Source organism: Oppia nitens, unplaced genomic scaffold (genome assembly GCF_028296485.1).
Source record: "Oppia nitens isolate AA-2021 unplaced genomic scaffold, nextdenovo-longstitch-racon4-pilon3 scaffold1_pilon_pilon_pilon, whole genome shotgun sequence".
Classification (NCBI taxonomy): domain Eukaryota; kingdom Metazoa; phylum Arthropoda; class Arachnida; order Sarcoptiformes; family Oppiidae; genus Oppia; species Oppia nitens.
Genome location: NW_026533199.1, coordinates 4,710,094 through 4,726,526, shown reverse-complemented (window position 1 = coordinate 4,726,526; position 16,433 = coordinate 4,710,094). Strand labels below are relative to the sequence as shown.

At 28.4% G+C, this 16,433-nt stretch overlaps 5 protein-coding genes across 7 annotated transcripts; 3 read left to right on the top strand and 2 right to left on the bottom strand.

Annotated features, from left to right (window-relative positions):
* Positions 1–83: 83 nt before the first annotated feature.
* Positions 84–1,027, bottom strand: LOC128952295 (uncharacterized). 2 transcript variants are annotated; one of them, XM_054297659.1, is made up of 2 exons: positions 805–1,027; positions 84–747 (listed from the first exon to the last, which is right to left on the bottom strand). In XM_054297659.1, exon 2 carries the CDS (start codon positions 656–658, stop codon positions 119–121), a length of 540 nt encoding a protein of 179 aa, XP_054153634.1. In that variant the 5' UTR covers positions 659–747; positions 805–1,027; the 3' UTR covers positions 84–118. The 2 variants fall into 2 exon arrangements, with proteins under 2 accessions (XP_054153634.1, XP_054153635.1); XM_054297660.1 differs by having other exon boundaries at positions 84–757; positions 833–1,027.
* A 2,200-nt stretch (positions 1,028–3,227) lies between these two features.
* Positions 3,228–7,182, top strand: LOC128952500 (RAC-alpha serine/threonine-protein kinase-like). The gene is made up of 7 exons (XM_054297907.1): positions 3,228–3,514; positions 3,574–3,962; positions 4,021–4,218; positions 4,340–4,531; positions 5,196–5,354; positions 5,414–5,686; positions 5,751–7,182. Exons 1-7 carry the CDS (start codon positions 3,394–3,396, stop codon positions 5,952–5,954), a joined length of 1,536 nt encoding a protein of 511 aa, XP_054153882.1. The 5' UTR covers positions 3,228–3,393; the 3' UTR covers positions 5,955–7,182.
* A 464-nt stretch (positions 7,183–7,646) lies between these two features.
* Positions 7,647–8,908, bottom strand: LOC128952501 (exosome complex component RRP46-like). The gene is made up of 2 exons (XM_054297908.1): positions 8,556–8,908; positions 7,647–8,497 (listed from the first exon to the last, which is right to left on the bottom strand). The coding sequence occupies exons 1-2, from the start codon at positions 8,752–8,754 to the stop codon at positions 8,055–8,057; spliced, it is 642 nt and encodes a 213-aa protein (XP_054153883.1). The 5' UTR covers positions 8,755–8,908; the 3' UTR covers positions 7,647–8,054.
* Positions 8,909–9,028: 120 nt separating this feature from the next.
* Positions 9,029–10,995, top strand: LOC128952498 (ufm1-specific protease 2-like). Its single transcript, XM_054297904.1, has 3 exons — positions 9,029–9,103; positions 9,169–10,839; positions 10,909–10,995. Exons 1-3 carry the CDS (start codon positions 9,062–9,064, stop codon positions 10,993–10,995), a joined length of 1,800 nt encoding a protein of 599 aa, XP_054153879.1. The 5' UTR covers positions 9,029–9,061.
* Positions 10,996–11,935: 940 nt separating this feature from the next.
* Positions 11,936–16,040, top strand: LOC128952499 (uridine-cytidine kinase-like 1). 2 transcript variants are annotated; one of them, XM_054297905.1, is made up of 9 exons: positions 11,936–12,052; positions 13,839–14,110; positions 14,187–14,293; positions 14,375–14,545; positions 14,642–14,982; positions 15,045–15,237; positions 15,302–15,487; positions 15,594–15,858; positions 15,929–16,040. In XM_054297905.1, the coding sequence occupies exons 1-9, from the start codon at positions 11,994–11,996 to the stop codon at positions 15,976–15,978; spliced, it is 1,644 nt and encodes a 547-aa protein (XP_054153880.1). In that variant the 5' UTR covers positions 11,936–11,993; the 3' UTR covers positions 15,979–16,040. The 2 variants fall into 2 exon arrangements, with proteins under 2 accessions (XP_054153880.1, XP_054153881.1); XM_054297906.1 differs by lacking the exon at positions 11,936–12,052 and adding an exon at positions 13,204–13,633.
* The last annotated feature ends 393 nt before the right edge of the window (positions 16,041–16,433 follow it).

Sequence of the window (16,433 nt, the reverse complement as noted above, 5' to 3'; positions counted from 1 at the left end):
ATTTAAAATTAATAATTTAACATTTTAAACAATTAATAAAATTATTTTTTAATATTTAATTTTTATAGTATACTATAAGTTCATAATTGCATAATTTATTGTTAATAATAAATAAAAATTATGGATAAAATCTTAATATTTCTGAAATAGTGTGACCAACATTTCGGACAATTTCTTGATTATTACTTAACAAAGAAGTGGCAAACTGTCGGCCACTATTGAAGTCACGACTTTGAATAGCATTCATCAGAGATTGAAGACCAACCATAGTCTGGCCGTCCATTTGAATGCTATAAACACTATTCTGAATATTATACCACTTCTGGATTAACTCTTGTGGTATATTTGCAGATGTAATGCACGAATGTATTGTATATATAAATGAGTTGATATCAAAATTGGGACCAAAGTTAGCAACATTTGTCTGCACATTGGATGCCATTTGAGTTGTATTCATCATCGGTTGCGTTTGAAAGCCGACGGCCGCCGTATCGGATGTGCTGTACATTGTATTTGAAGTCATATTTGTTGGCGGCTGATGTCCAGCTGTGGCCATCTGTGGGTACCGATTGCGTCGATTAATCGCTAAATTATTGGATGGTTTGGACATCTGATCCAATGAGAAGAGCGGCGGATCATTCCAAGCCTTGTCAGTCATTTTCACTGATTTGATAGTCTTTGACAATATTTAATTGTTTTCGGGATCTAATAATTGTATGACCACTACAATCACCATCAAGTCTTTGTCTGTCAAAATCTTAATAAATATCATAACATATATAATATAATTAAATAGTTTTTTACCTGAAATTTGAAGACAAATAGTAATTACATTAACAGTAAAAGTGATGACTTGTTATAACAAACTTTGTTTACATGAGATGTCAATTCATTCAATGCTTTCACTAGAGATGTCTATACAGTAGACTCTTAAGCATTGATTCAATCAATTGATTGAATCGGGTTTTTTCAATGACATAGAGTGACCAAAACATTGTTCAAATAAATTGAAAATCAATAAAAATCAAAATTTCAGTAAAGTTTATACTAAAGTGTTATATTATTTTATGTTTATTATTGAACTTTTTTAATAATTAATATTTTGTTGGTATTAATGTATTTTATTAATATAACTTTCATAGTATTGTCTATTAATATAATTCATTGCATTATAAATAATTAGTTAATATGATTAAAACTGATGCAATTGTCAACTCTATTAATTAAATATATATTAATATTAATACTAGAAGTGTGAATCCGTAACATTTAAAAAAAATTGTATCAATAGTATGATAAACAACATATTTTTACCAAATAATTATGTAAATTATGCCAATTTGTTAACAATTGTATTATTTGTAATTTTTTAGATAAACATTATTTAAATATTAAAATTTATTAAAAACTTAAAACTATTTAATATACAGTATTACTATACTGTAGATGGTGTACTATATATACAGTATTTTGTATTACTAGAAACCGAAACTTTAGTTAAAATCTAACCCATAATTTACTGTTTAATACTTTATGGTTTACCCGAACCGCATTGTATAAGATTATATAGTCTATTGTGTGCACACGTAAGACATGTTGTATTTAATGCGTAACTCTTATAGTGAGTGACGTCAAGTTGTTTACAACATTTTTGGCCCAACAGTGGCATAGCTTTGACTACATTAGACTCTACACTGTATTATACATTAGTGTCGCAAACATAACACCATTGAGTGATAGAGAGAGAGACACAACACTACACACACATTGACTCAGTGTTTATGTATTATTGAATGAATGAATGAATGAATGCTAAACATTGAACACAAAACACAGTTCACAGCCATAGATGTGAAACCAGTGTTTGTTTGAGTCATTCACTCAACACTTGAATACATTTATTAATGTTTTCCACTCAAAGTGATCACTAGTTTTATAAATCAATTGATTTATTAAATGTCTAAACAATTTGGATACTCATCAACAATCAAATCAAGTAATTATATATATATTTATTAATAGTTTTATTATAACATATCATATAATTTCATTTTATTGAATATTCACTTTTAAAAAAAGTTGTTTACTATAACATTATAAACACATTTACAACGATATCATAACTATATCTAATTAAAATGTTGTCCATTAAAACATTTCAAATTAATTTAATATATAATATTAAGTATTATTTTAATGTTTATATATTTTTATTAGCAAAACAACTGTTAATAAATAATATTATACTTAAGAGTAATAATAATAATATGCTATAAATTGTTTGTAGCATTTGTTTAGCAATATTTTTATTTATTTAAAAATTGTATGAAATATTAAAATTAATATTAAGATAGTTTTTAAAATTTAATTATTTTTATATTATTGATATTATTTTTAAAAGAAAATTATAGTTACTCTATGGTTAAAATGCGCGGATTATCATTGATTGCTATATTATTTATAATTGTATTTGAAAAAATAATTGAAAAAATATTGAAATAAAATAATTTAGTATTAGTATTGTACAGTAGTAATGATATATGATATACATATAAATTTTATGTCATAGAAATATATTAATAAAAAGCAATCAATTTATAGCATTGAAAGGTGTGTCACTCATAGAGACAAAAAAAATGTTTACAAAAGTTTTATTTCATATTGTCATCAAAAAAAAACATTTTTTTCTTATAATTCATGATTAATATACACGATTATATAGTTAATGTTGTTTTTTGGTCAAAATAATTATCAAACAAAATGTATGTGATTTTTGCTAACATTTTTAAAAGATTTAAAAAATACTATTAATATTTCTTAAAAAATATTTTTTTTTATTTTTATCTATTTATTCGATAGTTTTATTATTTGTGAAATTATTTTTATTTTGTTATTTGCTAATAAATAAATTGTTTGAATTAATTATAAAGTTTTTATTTTTCAGATATTAACCTACATTATAAATGATGGTTGTATTTAACTTTAAATAATAAAAGCTTAAATTAATAATAAAATAATTTTTTAGTTAAAGTTTTTAGTAAATTTATAGTGACACAGCTAATAAATGTAATATTGATGAATTTAATTAATAGTAAATTATATATAGTATTATTAAGCATATAAGTAATAAATATATTTTATAGTTTAAATTATTGTCATTTAATTTATTATATGGCATATATTTAGTTAAAATTTATAGTATAAAGTTGTTTAATGAAAATAATATTAATTTATTAGTGATGTGTGTAATGAAATCAAAATTAGTGTAAATGTTTTAGTGATTTGATTTGTTTAATGAAATAATAATAAAACAAAACAACATATGATTGTACTTTGAAAGCGAGACATAATAACAAAACGATTGTTTGTCAAAAAATATATATTAAAAGATAAATGACTTTTGGACTCAAAGCGATGGCAACGACAAGTCAAGTATCGCCACAAATGCCCATTAATTTAGTGATACCGCCGCCCACTGCACGAGTGGTCAAAGAGGGCTGGCTTTACAAAAGAGGTTCAATTGATAACTATAGGTTTAATATATTTTATAATTAATGAAATGTTAACAATTAGGTGAACACATAAAGAACTGGAGACCACGTTATTTCATTTTGTTTGAAGACGGATCACTCATTGGCTTTAAGAACAATCCGGACGGCATTTACTCGGATCCGCTCAACAACTTTACAGTCAGGGGCTGTCAGATCATGAAAACAGATCGACCAAAACAATTCACATTTATTATTAGAGGACTTCAATGGACTACAGTTATTGAACGCATGTTTCACGTCGACAATGACAAAGACCGTAATGAGTGGTGCGATGCCATCACATTCGTTGCCGGAAGTCTATCAGTGGAAGAGGAGAGAGATGTCGAAATGGTTGACGCAAATAGAGTACAGGATGAGTATCGAAACAAACTTCATATAACTACCAGACCATCATCTAAAGGACGGCGAATTGTATGATAACTTTATATTATTATTAATTAATTGATTAATTATTATGTTTTTTTAACAGACATTAGAAGATTTCGAGTTTCTTAAAGTGTTAGGAAAGGGAACATTTGGTAAAGTGATTCTGTGTCGCGAAAAGGTTACCGGTTTGTTGTATGCAATTAAAGTGCTTAAGAAGGAAACCATTATTGCCAAAGAAGAAGTGGTTCACACACTCACAGAGAATCGAGTTCTAAGAAACACAAAACACCCGTTTCTTATTGTAATTAAATTTATAATACATTACTAATAATAATAGCGTAGTTGTAAATTGAGTACATTTATTGCACTAACAAAACACTAATAACATATGTATCTGTTTTTTGTATCACTGTTTGTAACAGTCATTGAAGTACTCTTTCCAAACGGGGGATCGATTTTGTTTTGTTATGGAGTACGTGAACGGCGGAGAACTGTTCTTTCATTTATCACGCGAAAGAATCTTTACCGAAGAGCGGACCCGTTTCTATGGCGCACAGATACTACTAGCCCTCGAGTACCTCCACCAGAGAGGTGTCATATACCGGGATCTTAAAGTAAGTCTTGATTTGTTATAATTTTTTGTTTATTTGCGTCTAAAGTCTTTTTTTCTGTAGTCATATAATAGTAGTGTTTGTTATGTTATATTACGGTATTAAACTATATATACTATAAAGTATGAGTAAATATTTACACATAAATTTAATTTTAGTATTATTATTATAGTACTATATTTGTAGTAAACCTAAGAATAAATTATGGTTTTGTTTTGTTATCTTTTTCTGTTTAAGTATACAAATATAACTTTATATTTAGTAAATAATAATTTTAGTGAGAATCGCAACATTAAGTAAAAATGATTCATCATTTTGTTTATAAAACTTATTTTCTTTTTATAATCTCTGTTTGATTCAATTAGCAATAATTATTCACTAATGAACACTGTATTTATTGAATTATTGTTTTTATTTCGTGAATTTACATTAAAATGTTGTCAATATTTGTTGAGAAAATTAATTTACATTAAAGTAAAAACAAAATTGCATTTATTAAATAAACTGCAATTTGATTGAATGAATTGAGTTACTATTTATTAGTTTATATTGTTTGTTTATTTTATTTATTCTCTATTGTCATATATTATCTTTATTAAACATTATAATAATATCTGTAATATCAATAAATTAACGATAAATGTTTATATCATTTATAAATTAAAAGCTCGAAAATCTATTGCTCGATAAAGAGGGTAACATAAAGATAGCCGACTTTGGTCTCTGCAAAGAGAATATCACATTTGGATCGACTACCAAAACATTTTGCGGAACTCCAGAATATTTAGCACCGGAAGTTCTCGAGGATACTGATTATGGACGAGCCGTATGTTTTAATATAATGTTTTAATTAAGTTTGATTGATAATAGTTAATGATTATAAAGGTTGATTGGTGGGGACTGGGAGTAGTAATGTATGAGATGATGTGCGGTCGACTGCCATTCTATAATCATGATCACGATATACTGTTTGAGTTGATTCTTGTCGAAGAAGTTAAATTCCCCCGAACTTTGTCAACTGAGGCCAAGAATCTATTACAGGCACTTCTTGTTAAAGATCCTCAGAGGAGGCTCGGAGGTGGTGCTGAAGATGCTAAGGAAATAATGTATCACCCATTTTTTAGAGGTATTGTCTGGCAGGACGTCCTCGAAAAAAAGGTATGTTTTTTCAATTATTTATTTATTCAATGGTTTGAATTTCATTATTTATTGTTTATCTCAGGTGATGCCTCCATTTAAGCCTCAAGTGACCAGCGATACCGACACCCGATATTTTGATCAGGACTTTACAGGTGAGTCAGTTCAGTTGACTCCACCCGAACAAACAACATTAAATTCAATCAACGAGGAGACAGAGCAACCCTACTTCCAACAGTTCTCATTTCATGGCAGTGCCACAGCATTAGCCCAAAGCATTGATCAATAGTGTGACACACTTTAATATATCTCATAATTTTCACCACTAATATTGCTACAAATTATTATATCAGTTTAGTTTTTGACTACATATACCAATATTTATATATAGTATATACTTGGAGTTATTTTTGCTCATATAGTGTGTATATATACAGTATATGTTATGTAAAATAATTTTGTTGAGACATAAACTCACAACTAGTGATTTATGAGCAAAAAAAGCGATGTGACGGCCAAATACTAGCTGATGAAAATGAGACAAACAGACATACAGGGGAACGGCATGTTTCAAGGATGACATGATTTTTTTAAAAATACATCATTTTAAACAGATATAGTCTGTCTATCACTATCTCGTTATACATGTGATGAAGTGCTGGTATTAGTGGTGTATGTGTGGTGTCTATATATCAGCAAACGATAAAACTATTTTCATTATTCAAGACATCAAGTCATTCCACTATTTGCCTCAAATCAAAATCATAAATTCAAGTGAAAACATTTTATAAAAAACATGTTATCGTTATATTAAAGTTAATAATAATACTATGAATGGCGCTTTCATTGTCGTATAAAAATGTGTGTTATGTTTGGCGACAACCTGATAGTCGGCCACATCAAGTGTTTATTGTTTTTGTGTGGTTTTATAGTTGAAAATACAGTATTAGTACTGTACCTATAATATGATAAAACTGTAGAGTAATAATGATTTCTGGGATACCGGTGTGTCATTGATTTTTTTTTTAAATCATTAGGTTTTTTTTGCATTTACAAAGTCTATACTAAGTTTTATAACATAATAACATTTTATTAACAAAAATATCAGTAATTGCTGTTTATATGTGTCAACAGTTAGATAATAGCGAGAAATGTTTGTTTGTGAAACCCAGTGATCTCTTTGACTCTTTCCAAATGGTATTACATTATATTAAATATATAGGAAGTCATTGGAAAGAGTGATATGAAAATGTGTGTAAAGATATGATACAAAAACAGATCCATAAAATTATAAATTTTTACTCCTATATTATGTGCAATCATTACGTCAATGGGTTACGTAACTTGTTTTTCATTGTGATGTTTTTCAATCTCTAACCGTCACCTGAATTATCATATTATTGTATTTATTTTATATATTAAATTACAGTACAGGTATATATCATAGCACTATTAAAGTAAACAACATATTGTAGAGATTTTATATAAATGAAAATGATATTTGTTTTTAATATATATATTAATAGATTATTATATAATAGAAAGCTATGAAAACAAAATTGAATTATTGTTTACTGATATTTTTATTATTATTACAAATAACATTCAAACTTATGCACTGAATATAATCTAGAATCGTTTTTATTATATATTATATTAATTTTATAAATATGTTTATACAGTATTTAAAAATCTATGATTATTTTTTTTAATATTGATAATTATTTTGTGATTATAATTGTTTGATTGTTACAAGTTGTAAGTTTCATTGTATTTTAGTGTGAATTTATTATATATATATACTGTATATACATATAAGAAACAAAAAGAAAATCACTGATAAAGTAATTGTTTGTTAATTTTGTTTTAAATAACAATTACATATAAACGACACAAAACCGGTTGTCTTTTCCAATGAAATTAGTGAAAAAACAAAACTAATTATATGGTTAAGAAAATTAATATTAGGGGTTTAGATAAAGGGGTATAAATACATGAGATATCATTATTTCACTTAACATTAGTTTAATTTTTAAAAATAATATAAAACAAGTTGTAAATTTGTGTTAATTTTTATTACGATATCTCATTATATTTATTATAAATGACCACAATTTTGCTCAATAATGTCTGTAATTATCCTTATATTTCTGCCATAATTTACCCTAAAATATAGTAAATATCTTTATTAAAGATTCTTTAATCTATGCATTTGTTATAAATATTAAAAGTTGTTAAACAATTATTAAACAAAATGCTATTTAATAATAAATATGATTGTATTGATTAATATAATAAATCGATTATTTTATTTATACTAATGGATGTCATCAACAACTATAATGTGATTTCACTTTTGTAACAAAAAACGACATTTTAATGATTTGTTTTATTTAAACCTTTTTTCAATTGAATTTCGATAAAAAGCGAAAACATTTTTAGCACTTTTACTGCAAGAGCTTATCATTTGTTGCATTTGATTAAAAGTCATATCACCCGTCGTTACCACAGATATTACACTATTTTGTATGCTTTCAAATACAACACATCCGACTGCGGCCGCACTTTGACTTTCTTCATCACTCGGATTAACAATGAGTTGACCCGATTCTGTAATAATGGCCTCAACGGCGGCCAACAGGTATTTGAGTGGAAATCCCGAGTCAAGTAATGCCAGAACAGATCCATTAAGACACGTAGACATGAATGAACCGCCGGATTGTAACTCTTGTAATGTCACTGTTAGGAGAGTTCGTGGATAAAGTCGGGCGTAAAGTATTGACAATAGGTTTGAGTGAAGGAATCGTTCGATAGCTTTAGTCTGAGGATCGTCTAAATTGACACACATTTGGCTATAAATACATTTGTCTTCATTTATATTAATACATACCTCTATTGATGTTACGTATGAGTCGCCGATAGTGGACGTCAAGAGCACAACCGGTCGGATCTTCTTTGTTTTGGTGCACTTCTGTCGGTCCGAACACCGATGTCTGGACAACAGTATCGCCGAACGAATAGAGCGACGAACCATCACTTCGGTTCAGATTTGACAACACAACAGATTGGATGCGATCGCGGGATGACATGAGTGGTCACAAAGTGGTTATAAATCAAATGATGTTTCGGTAGTTTTGTTGTCATAAGTCAGACATATATAGAAAACACGTGTTTTTCTCAGAGTTTGTGTCAATGCGTTCACTGATTGGCTGATTGTTTGCCAAACAAAACACTTGACGTCAACTCAATGTCTGTAATACTCTGTAAACGTCACCACAAATACACATCTCATTCAATATTATTGTAAATATCAAACAATTATTGGTTAACAACAACACGTGTCCAGACATTTATTCATCGCAAGTGTAGATCACTCAAGACATCAATAACAACAAAATGTCGGCAAAAGTGTTTAAAGTTGTCGACAGTTTACGTGAGGTTTGTCTTGAAATTACCATTTGTTTCATATAATTAATTGAGTTTTAAAATGATTTTTCAATTAGCGTTTTCTTCATTTTGCTGCCATTTCGGATCAATTGCCAGATACCTATCGATCGGGAATTGTTTTCGGCTTCACTTCAGTTGATGAGAACAACTGTAGCTATTGTTTAGGTTGTGTAGACATCGATGAAGACATACCATCTGGTAATACAATTCAAGGCGTCTATTGTTTGATATCTTCGGCATCTGAACAGCACTTACTTGATTTGTGCCAAAAGTTTGCTAAAAGTAAGAAAAGTGGAAAATTAATTATTTTAACTATCGGTACAGTAATTGATAATCAGACGCCAGAATTGATTACAAAATTTTATGACATTAAGTCCAAGAAATTGTGCGAATGTTCTCTAGAAGTGGTCAACGATAATGAAGTCATTGCTAAGACAATAATTGTTCGCTTAAGAGCTGATATTTGTTTATCATTTGAGGCAACAGTTGAAACATTTTTAGATGAATTAATGAAATCAACAGATAATGTTAAAGAAGTGATCAATTCATATGATATACAGTTAAATCAGTCAAGTTTTAAGACCAACATCAGTGTCACTGATAATTCATACAATTCTATAACATTAAGTGATCTTTACTCATATCTCGAAGAAGATCCCGATATGTTTGATGGTATTGAAGTGCCAGCAAATATGCGAAAGAAAATGATTGAAAAGATGCGCAAACAGAAAGCTAATGACAAAAGTCCTCTTGAGTTTGTTGTCACCAATGGTTCAAATGTCAGCCATTTAGCTGAAGACAACAAAAAGTTTACATTCAATATAACTATTGACTGTTTATCACTAATTGAAGACAACAATACTATTTCATATTTGTTGAGACAATTTTCAAATCAATTGAAACAAAAGTTGAGTTCATTTGCCAACGCTATCGCAGAGTTTGAATTACCAAATGTCGTATTAGACTTCGAGCCGTCAAAGTTATCGACTCCCGTGACATACAATTTTTGGCCAAAAAATGCGACACATTTTATATCGTTAACTTATCCGAAGAATGCTACTGACGATGAACTAACCGAACGGCGAAAACATTTTCATTACCGATATTTGATTCCTTTAGATCGACCGGTGTTTCGAAAATCAAATCGTTATTTGTTGGCCAACGAACGTCCGAAATCCGATTACTTATTATCAGTTCACAATGGTTTAAAAGAATCGGGTATTAAAAATGGACAAATCTATTGTGTTAGCGGTGACTACACCTATCATCACTATATGCAGGACAGAATTGATGACAATGGCTGGGGATGTGCTTATAGGTCATTGCAAACTATAATTTCTTGGTTTAGACATCAATCATACATTGATAAACCTGTTCCCACTCATAAAGACATTCAACAAGCACTGGTAGATGTTGGCGATAAAGAGCCATCATTTATAGGTTCGCGACAATGGATTGGTTCACAAGAAGTTAGTTATGTTTTAAGCCATTTGTATGGAATTACTTCCAAAATAATGTTTGTTAACTCTGGCGCTGAATTGAGTAATAAAGGTCGAGAATTAGCCCATCATTTTACTAGTAATGGAACACCTATTATGATAGGTGGGGGTGTATTAGCCCATACAATCCTTGGTGTAGACTTCAGTGAAACCACTGGTGATATCAAGTTTCTTATACTTGATCCTCATTATACTGGTTCTGAAGATTTGATAACAATTCAAAAGAAAGTGAGTTTTTATAAATTAATATTATAGAGAAATTTATTGCTTATATTTTTTTAAACTTTGTGTTTTAAGGGGTGGTGTGGTTGGAAAGGAACTACATTTTGGGACAAAAACTCTTTTTATAATTTATGTCTTCCTCAACGACCTGATATATATTAAATATTTCGCTAAACTTTGTATTAAATTTATGTATTAACTTAATCACAATATTTATTATTGTTGTTGAACTATAAGATTATTGAAATGTTTTTATCTGATAAATGAATTATAAAATTTGAAATATTATACAATAATTGAAATAAATTGCATTATTAAAAAAAATAAATTATAAACTATCTAAACAAATATTTACATATTTCGGGTATCATTATCCCCGTCCAAACCTCTCGTATTCCTACAACAGTCTTGGTCTCAATGACTATAAATACAGTGCAATAGTGCTGATGAAGGTGTGCTGTCAACCACCGAAACGATATCAATATCATTAATTCACTAGTATTTTGTGATTATAGTGTTTTTTCAACTAAAGTCAAAAGTTTTTACTTAAAACTATTTAATATACAATATGTAAAAATAACTACCGGTACTAAGTAATTACATTACCAGTAAATTTATTTTTTATATTGTATATACTGTATCTATATTATATAATATAGTAATTATTAAATATAGTTAACTAGTGTCATCATTGAATGTTTATTATTTAATTTTTATAAATGTGTATTAATATAGTTTTTAAATTATAAAATATATTGACATATAGTAATATATTATATWTATCATGATATATTTATATTTCAACAAATGATTTATAGTAATGGCATAAAGCACTGGCAGTCAGGGACAGACTGTTTAAATAGACTTATCTATTCTATCAGCAAATAGAGAGAAATATGAATTTTCTGCGAAAATATTCTCGTTTTTGGATTCCTAAGAGTTTCTAAACCAATCCCTAACCATATAATACAATAATATACCTGTTTTCATAACTAACCAACTTTTAAGTGTTTCTTCCAATGAGAGGCACGACTGGGTTTCAAAGTTAGACAAATGTGAATAACTATACATTTGTCAATTAACTCAATGTAAGGCATGGTTTCATTAAAACACAATCAGTGATAGAAATATTTAAAAGTAAATTCACTGAATGCCAACAAATGGATAATGAATTGTTTGAAGATTTTTATGAAAATACATTAACAACAGATAATGACAGGTATATAGATTTTAAAAGCTTTAATTATTTTTTATAGTACTGTATGTATTTTTAGTACATATATTAATACAATATCTATTAAATTTAGTATTTCAAATAACAATATTTATTAAAATTTTCATTATATATAAAAATTTTAATTAGGTTTATTTAATTTTAATCAATATCAAATTAAATTTAGTCTCAGTTTACACACAGTTTTGATAATACAAGCGTTAGTTATAAGCATTAACAAACTCGTATAAACTGAATATTACTGAATCATTATATTGTTGAATACATTGTTTAAATACTGTATAATATAGGCTCTATCTTAAAATCAGACCAGCATCAGACTCCCGACTCATAATGTTTTGTGAATATCTATTAAACTATATTTTTAATGACCACAAGTGGCAAAGTTATAGATAATTTTAGACTCAATATATTTATAATTAATTATAAATATATTGAGTCTAAAATTATCTATAACTTTGCCACTTGTGGTCATTTTTATATTAAAAATATAGTTTAATAGATATTCACAAAACATTATGAGTCGGGAGTCTGATGCGGTCTCATAGTAAGATATAGCCTATAATATACAGTGTATATAATTTATATAATATAAAACTAATAATGTTATAAAGCATTTACTATATATGTGTTTAATACAGTTAAAGACTATTATATCAGATCAGATATCATTGTTTAAATAAAAATAATTGTTTGGCACTTATAAAGACCGGCCTAATCAAGTGATTGTGTCTAATAAGGTTTGAGATTAAACTATTCAAAACATGATATGACTTTGTTTTGAATTTTACTTAAGAATTTTGATATTATTTTTTTATAAAAATAAATAATTCTCTATAAAATTAGTAAATATAGATTTAATACTATTTATATAGAAATAACAACTAAAATAAACAAATAAATTTGACAAATAACTAATTGTCATTATTGAAAGTAAACCAAAAGTATTAAGTTGGTTAGTTACTAAACCTTGGTTATTTTCTATAAATGCATATCCTTTTTATTGTGATACAGTCTATAGTACATTATATATAATACTGTATACTATATATTGTTGTTAATTGCAATAATAACTTATAAAATTGATAATATTATAGATTGAAGAGAGAGAGAGAGAGAGAGAGAGAGAGAGAGAGATTGGTATACTCATGCCGACTGGCATAAAGCCATATATACTGTACAGTATATACATATTACAGTTACCTATGTCTATGTCTATAACTGCGCGCATATTCATTGTAAAGTTCAGTTGAGTTCAGGCAATTCATGTGTTGTTATATATGTTTGAGAATTAAGAGAAAACGAGTAAACGACTCGTGAGATACAGAGAGAGAAAGAGAGAGAAAAAAGGAGAGAATAAGAGAGTAAAGAAAATAAAACGAAAAATGACTAATCATTTAGTTATATAGTTTTGTTGGCCATTATATGTTTGAATATATCTCATGTGGTTTTATTAAATATTCTGTGAGTCACTTATATTCTGTGTAAAAATTCTTGTGTTGACATCAATTGAATGGCTGATTGTGTGGTCTTTAAAGATGCGCCCTCATCGGCCTCATCGGACGGGTATATATTTTATACCACTTCTTATACATACTAATCATATCATATTCATCGATATTCTTTGCCAACAACGATATGTTAGCTTATAATATTAACATACAGTACACATAACATATCTTATAATTATAACCCACAAAAAATAATTATTTTTATATAAAATATTAACCATATTTTATGGTTGATTTTAATTGTCTAACACCGACATCAGTGGCAGTAGCGATGATTTGTGCTATGAAATTGGCATTCCGTATAACAGACAGGAATCAGTGGCCACCGACTCACCAGAATCGCCACAATCTCCTGCATCGCCTCGCATTGGACAGCGGGTGAAACGGGAGCGAACACTATCAATGTCCAAATCGGCAAAGTCGGCCACAAAGACGGATACTGTGCTAAGAACAAGACAGCGAACTATTTATACTTCGGGTCGTCCGCCGTGGTATGACACTCAAGGACAGCCTAATGAATCATTTGTTATTGGTTTGCAATTTTTTATAACATAATTTTGCAAAAAGTTACAATTTTAGAGAATTTTAAGTTTTTATATATAAAATAGGAATATGTGGTGGAAGTGCTTCAGGAAAGACAACTGTGGCTCAAAAAATAATTGAGGCTTTGGATGTGCCGTGGGTTACGCTACTGTGTCTCGATAGCTTTTATAAAGTAAAATATAATTAATCATATTATTTAAGACAATATATACTAAATGTTATAATGTATAATAAATATTGAATCAATGATTAGGTGCTGAATGAAGAACAGCATCGTTTAGCCCATAATAATGAGTATAACTTCGACCATCCGGACGCCTTTGACTTCGATCTGATGAATGAAACTTTACGTAAACTTAAAGAAGGCAAACGAGTGGAAGTTCCTATCTATAACTTTGTCACTCATTCCCGGGAAAAAGTTACAGTAAGACAACTGACCAATAATTATATCAAAATTAGTATATTTGGGTCTATAATAGTAATCAATTTGATTTTAATTTGAATTAATGACAACAAACAGAAAATAATGTACGGCGCAAATGTCATCGTTTGCGATGGTATTCTTCTATTTGCAAACAAAACATTAGTCGATATGATGGATATGAAAGTATTTATTGACACCGATTCTGACATACGACTGGCCAGACGTATGCGTAGGGATATCACTGAAAGAGGTCGAGATTTAGAGGGTGTTATCAAACAATATAACCAATTTGTTAAACCTATGTTCGACTATTATATCGCCCCCTCAATGATTCACGCCGACTTGATTGTGCCCCGAGGAGGCGAAAACCAAGTGGCCATTGATCTTATTGTCCAACACGTCCACACACAGCTCCAATCAAAGGGACTTAAATTGAGGTAATATATATATATACTATATGTATAATGAATAAAATGCTTACTAATGTTAATAAATTAAGATCTAAATTAATAAAAATCCATTGCGACCAACCATTACCTAAATCACTGAGACTACTGCCGCCCACATCTCAGATCAGGGGAATGCATACATTCATCAGGAAGAGGGAGACGTCCAGAGATGAGTTCATATTTTATTCAAAACGATTAATGAGACTATTAATTGAGTTTACACTATCATTGCTACCATTCAAAGTAAGTGTCATTTAATAAATCAAAGTTATTGTCAATTAAAGTAATTAAAATTTTTAATTAAAAGGAAGTTATTGTGGAAACTCCACAAAATATCAGTTATCACGGAAAACGTATTGACTGTCAAAAAATCTGTGGAGTGTCTATATTAAGGGCCGGGGAGACTATGGAACAGTCACTTTGTGAGGTCATCAAAGATGTGCGAATCGGAAAGATATTGATTCAGACTAATAGAGATACAGATGAACCTGAAGTAAGTACTGGATTTTGTTTTCATTATTTATTTAAAAAAAACAATATTTTCAATCATTACAGTATTATATTAAAGGTAATTACACCTATATTTGATATTTTCGCAGTTGTATTATTTAAGATTACCAAAAGATATAAAAGATTATAAGATAATGCTTATGGACGCAACTGTAGCCTCAGGAGCGGCTGCAATGATGGCTATTAGAGTTCTTCTTGACCACGACGTACCCGAAGATAATATATATCTCTTATCATTATTAATGGCAGTTTCGGGCGTTCATTCTATAGCTTACGCTTTTCCTAATGTTAAAGTTATCACCACAGAAGTTGATCCCGAAGTTAGCGACAAATTTTATATATTACCCGGAATTGGTATAAATATATATTAAAAACAAACAATAATTTGTTTTAATACTAATTTTATTTTAATTATAATCTTTAGGCAATTATGGCGACCGTTTCTATGGTACCGAAGCATCGACTGATTATTAGATAAGTTTATATATATTACAAGAAAATGAATTTTATRGTGAAATTTGGCACTCAATCCCAATMCGTTGACATAATTTTTATAAAAATATAATTATATATCTATTTTAGACAAATAGTTTTTAATACATTTTTAATTATTATTAAAAACAAACAATTTTTATAACTTATTAAACTTTATTGAAAGCAATTAAAATTGAAAGTTGATTTTATATTTCTAACTAAACTAGTCATTAGAGATAAAATTAATTTATAAGTTAATAATAACATCACAAAATAATATATGTTATGACCAGAAATTGATCCTTGAATTTGTAATGTGATATTAGTTTGAAAGTGAATAATATAAAACATTTAACATTAATTTGACTTTTTTTGTTTCATTTTTCAAATACAATTAAATGCTTATAATGTAAATGAAACACAAAAAATTAATATTTTGATATATTTAATGAAAA

What these genes read in the sequence shown, in the direction of transcription:
- LOC128952500 (XM_054297907.1), top strand. Translation starts at nt 3,394, where the DNA reads ATGACTTTTGGACTCAAAGCGATGGCAACGACAAGTCAAGTATCGCCA. An exon ending in CATCTAAAGGACGGCGAATT is followed by an intron (nt 3,963 to 4,020) that starts GTATGATAACTT and finishes TTTTTTTAACAG; the next exon opens with ACATTAGAAGATTTCGAGTT. An exon ending in ATACTGATTATGGACGAGCC is followed by an intron (nt 5,355 to 5,413) that starts GTATGTTTTAAT and finishes ATGATTATAAAG; the next exon opens with GTTGATTGGTGGGGACTGGG.
- LOC128952501 (XM_054297908.1), bottom strand. Translation starts at nt 8,754, where the DNA reads ATGTCATCCCGCGATCGCATCCAATCTGTTGTGTTGTCAAATCTGAAC. An exon ending in CATACGTAACATCAATAGAG is followed by an intron (nt 8,498 to 8,555) that starts GTATGTATTAAT and finishes GTGTCAATTTAG; the next exon opens with ACGATCCTCAGACTAAAGCT.
- LOC128952499 (XM_054297905.1), top strand. Translation starts at nt 11,994, where the DNA reads ATGGATAATGAATTGTTTGAAGATTTTTATGAAAATACATTAACAACA. An exon ending in GTCTCGATAGCTTTTATAAA is followed by an intron (nt 14,294 to 14,374) that starts GTAAAATATAAT and finishes ATCAATGATTAG; the next exon opens with GTGCTGAATGAAGAACAGCA. An exon ending in TATCATTGCTACCATTCAAA is followed by an intron (nt 15,238 to 15,301) that starts GTAAGTGTCATT and finishes TTTAATTAAAAG; the next exon opens with GAAGTTATTGTGGAAACTCC.
- LOC128952498 (XM_054297904.1), top strand. Translation starts at nt 9,062, where the DNA reads ATGTCGGCAAAAGTGTTTAAAGTTGTCGACAGTTTACGTGAG. An exon ending in TTGTCGACAGTTTACGTGAG is followed by an intron (nt 9,104 to 9,168) that starts GTTTGTCTTGAA and finishes TTTTTCAATTAG; the next exon opens with CGTTTTCTTCATTTTGCTGC. An exon ending in TGATAACAATTCAAAAGAAA is followed by an intron (nt 10,840 to 10,908) that starts GTGAGTTTTTAT and finishes TTGTGTTTTAAG; the next exon opens with GGGTGGTGTGGTTGGAAAGG.
- LOC128952295 (XM_054297659.1), bottom strand. Translation starts at nt 658, where the DNA reads ATGACTGACAAGGCTTGGAATGATCCGCCGCTCTTCTCATTGGATCAG.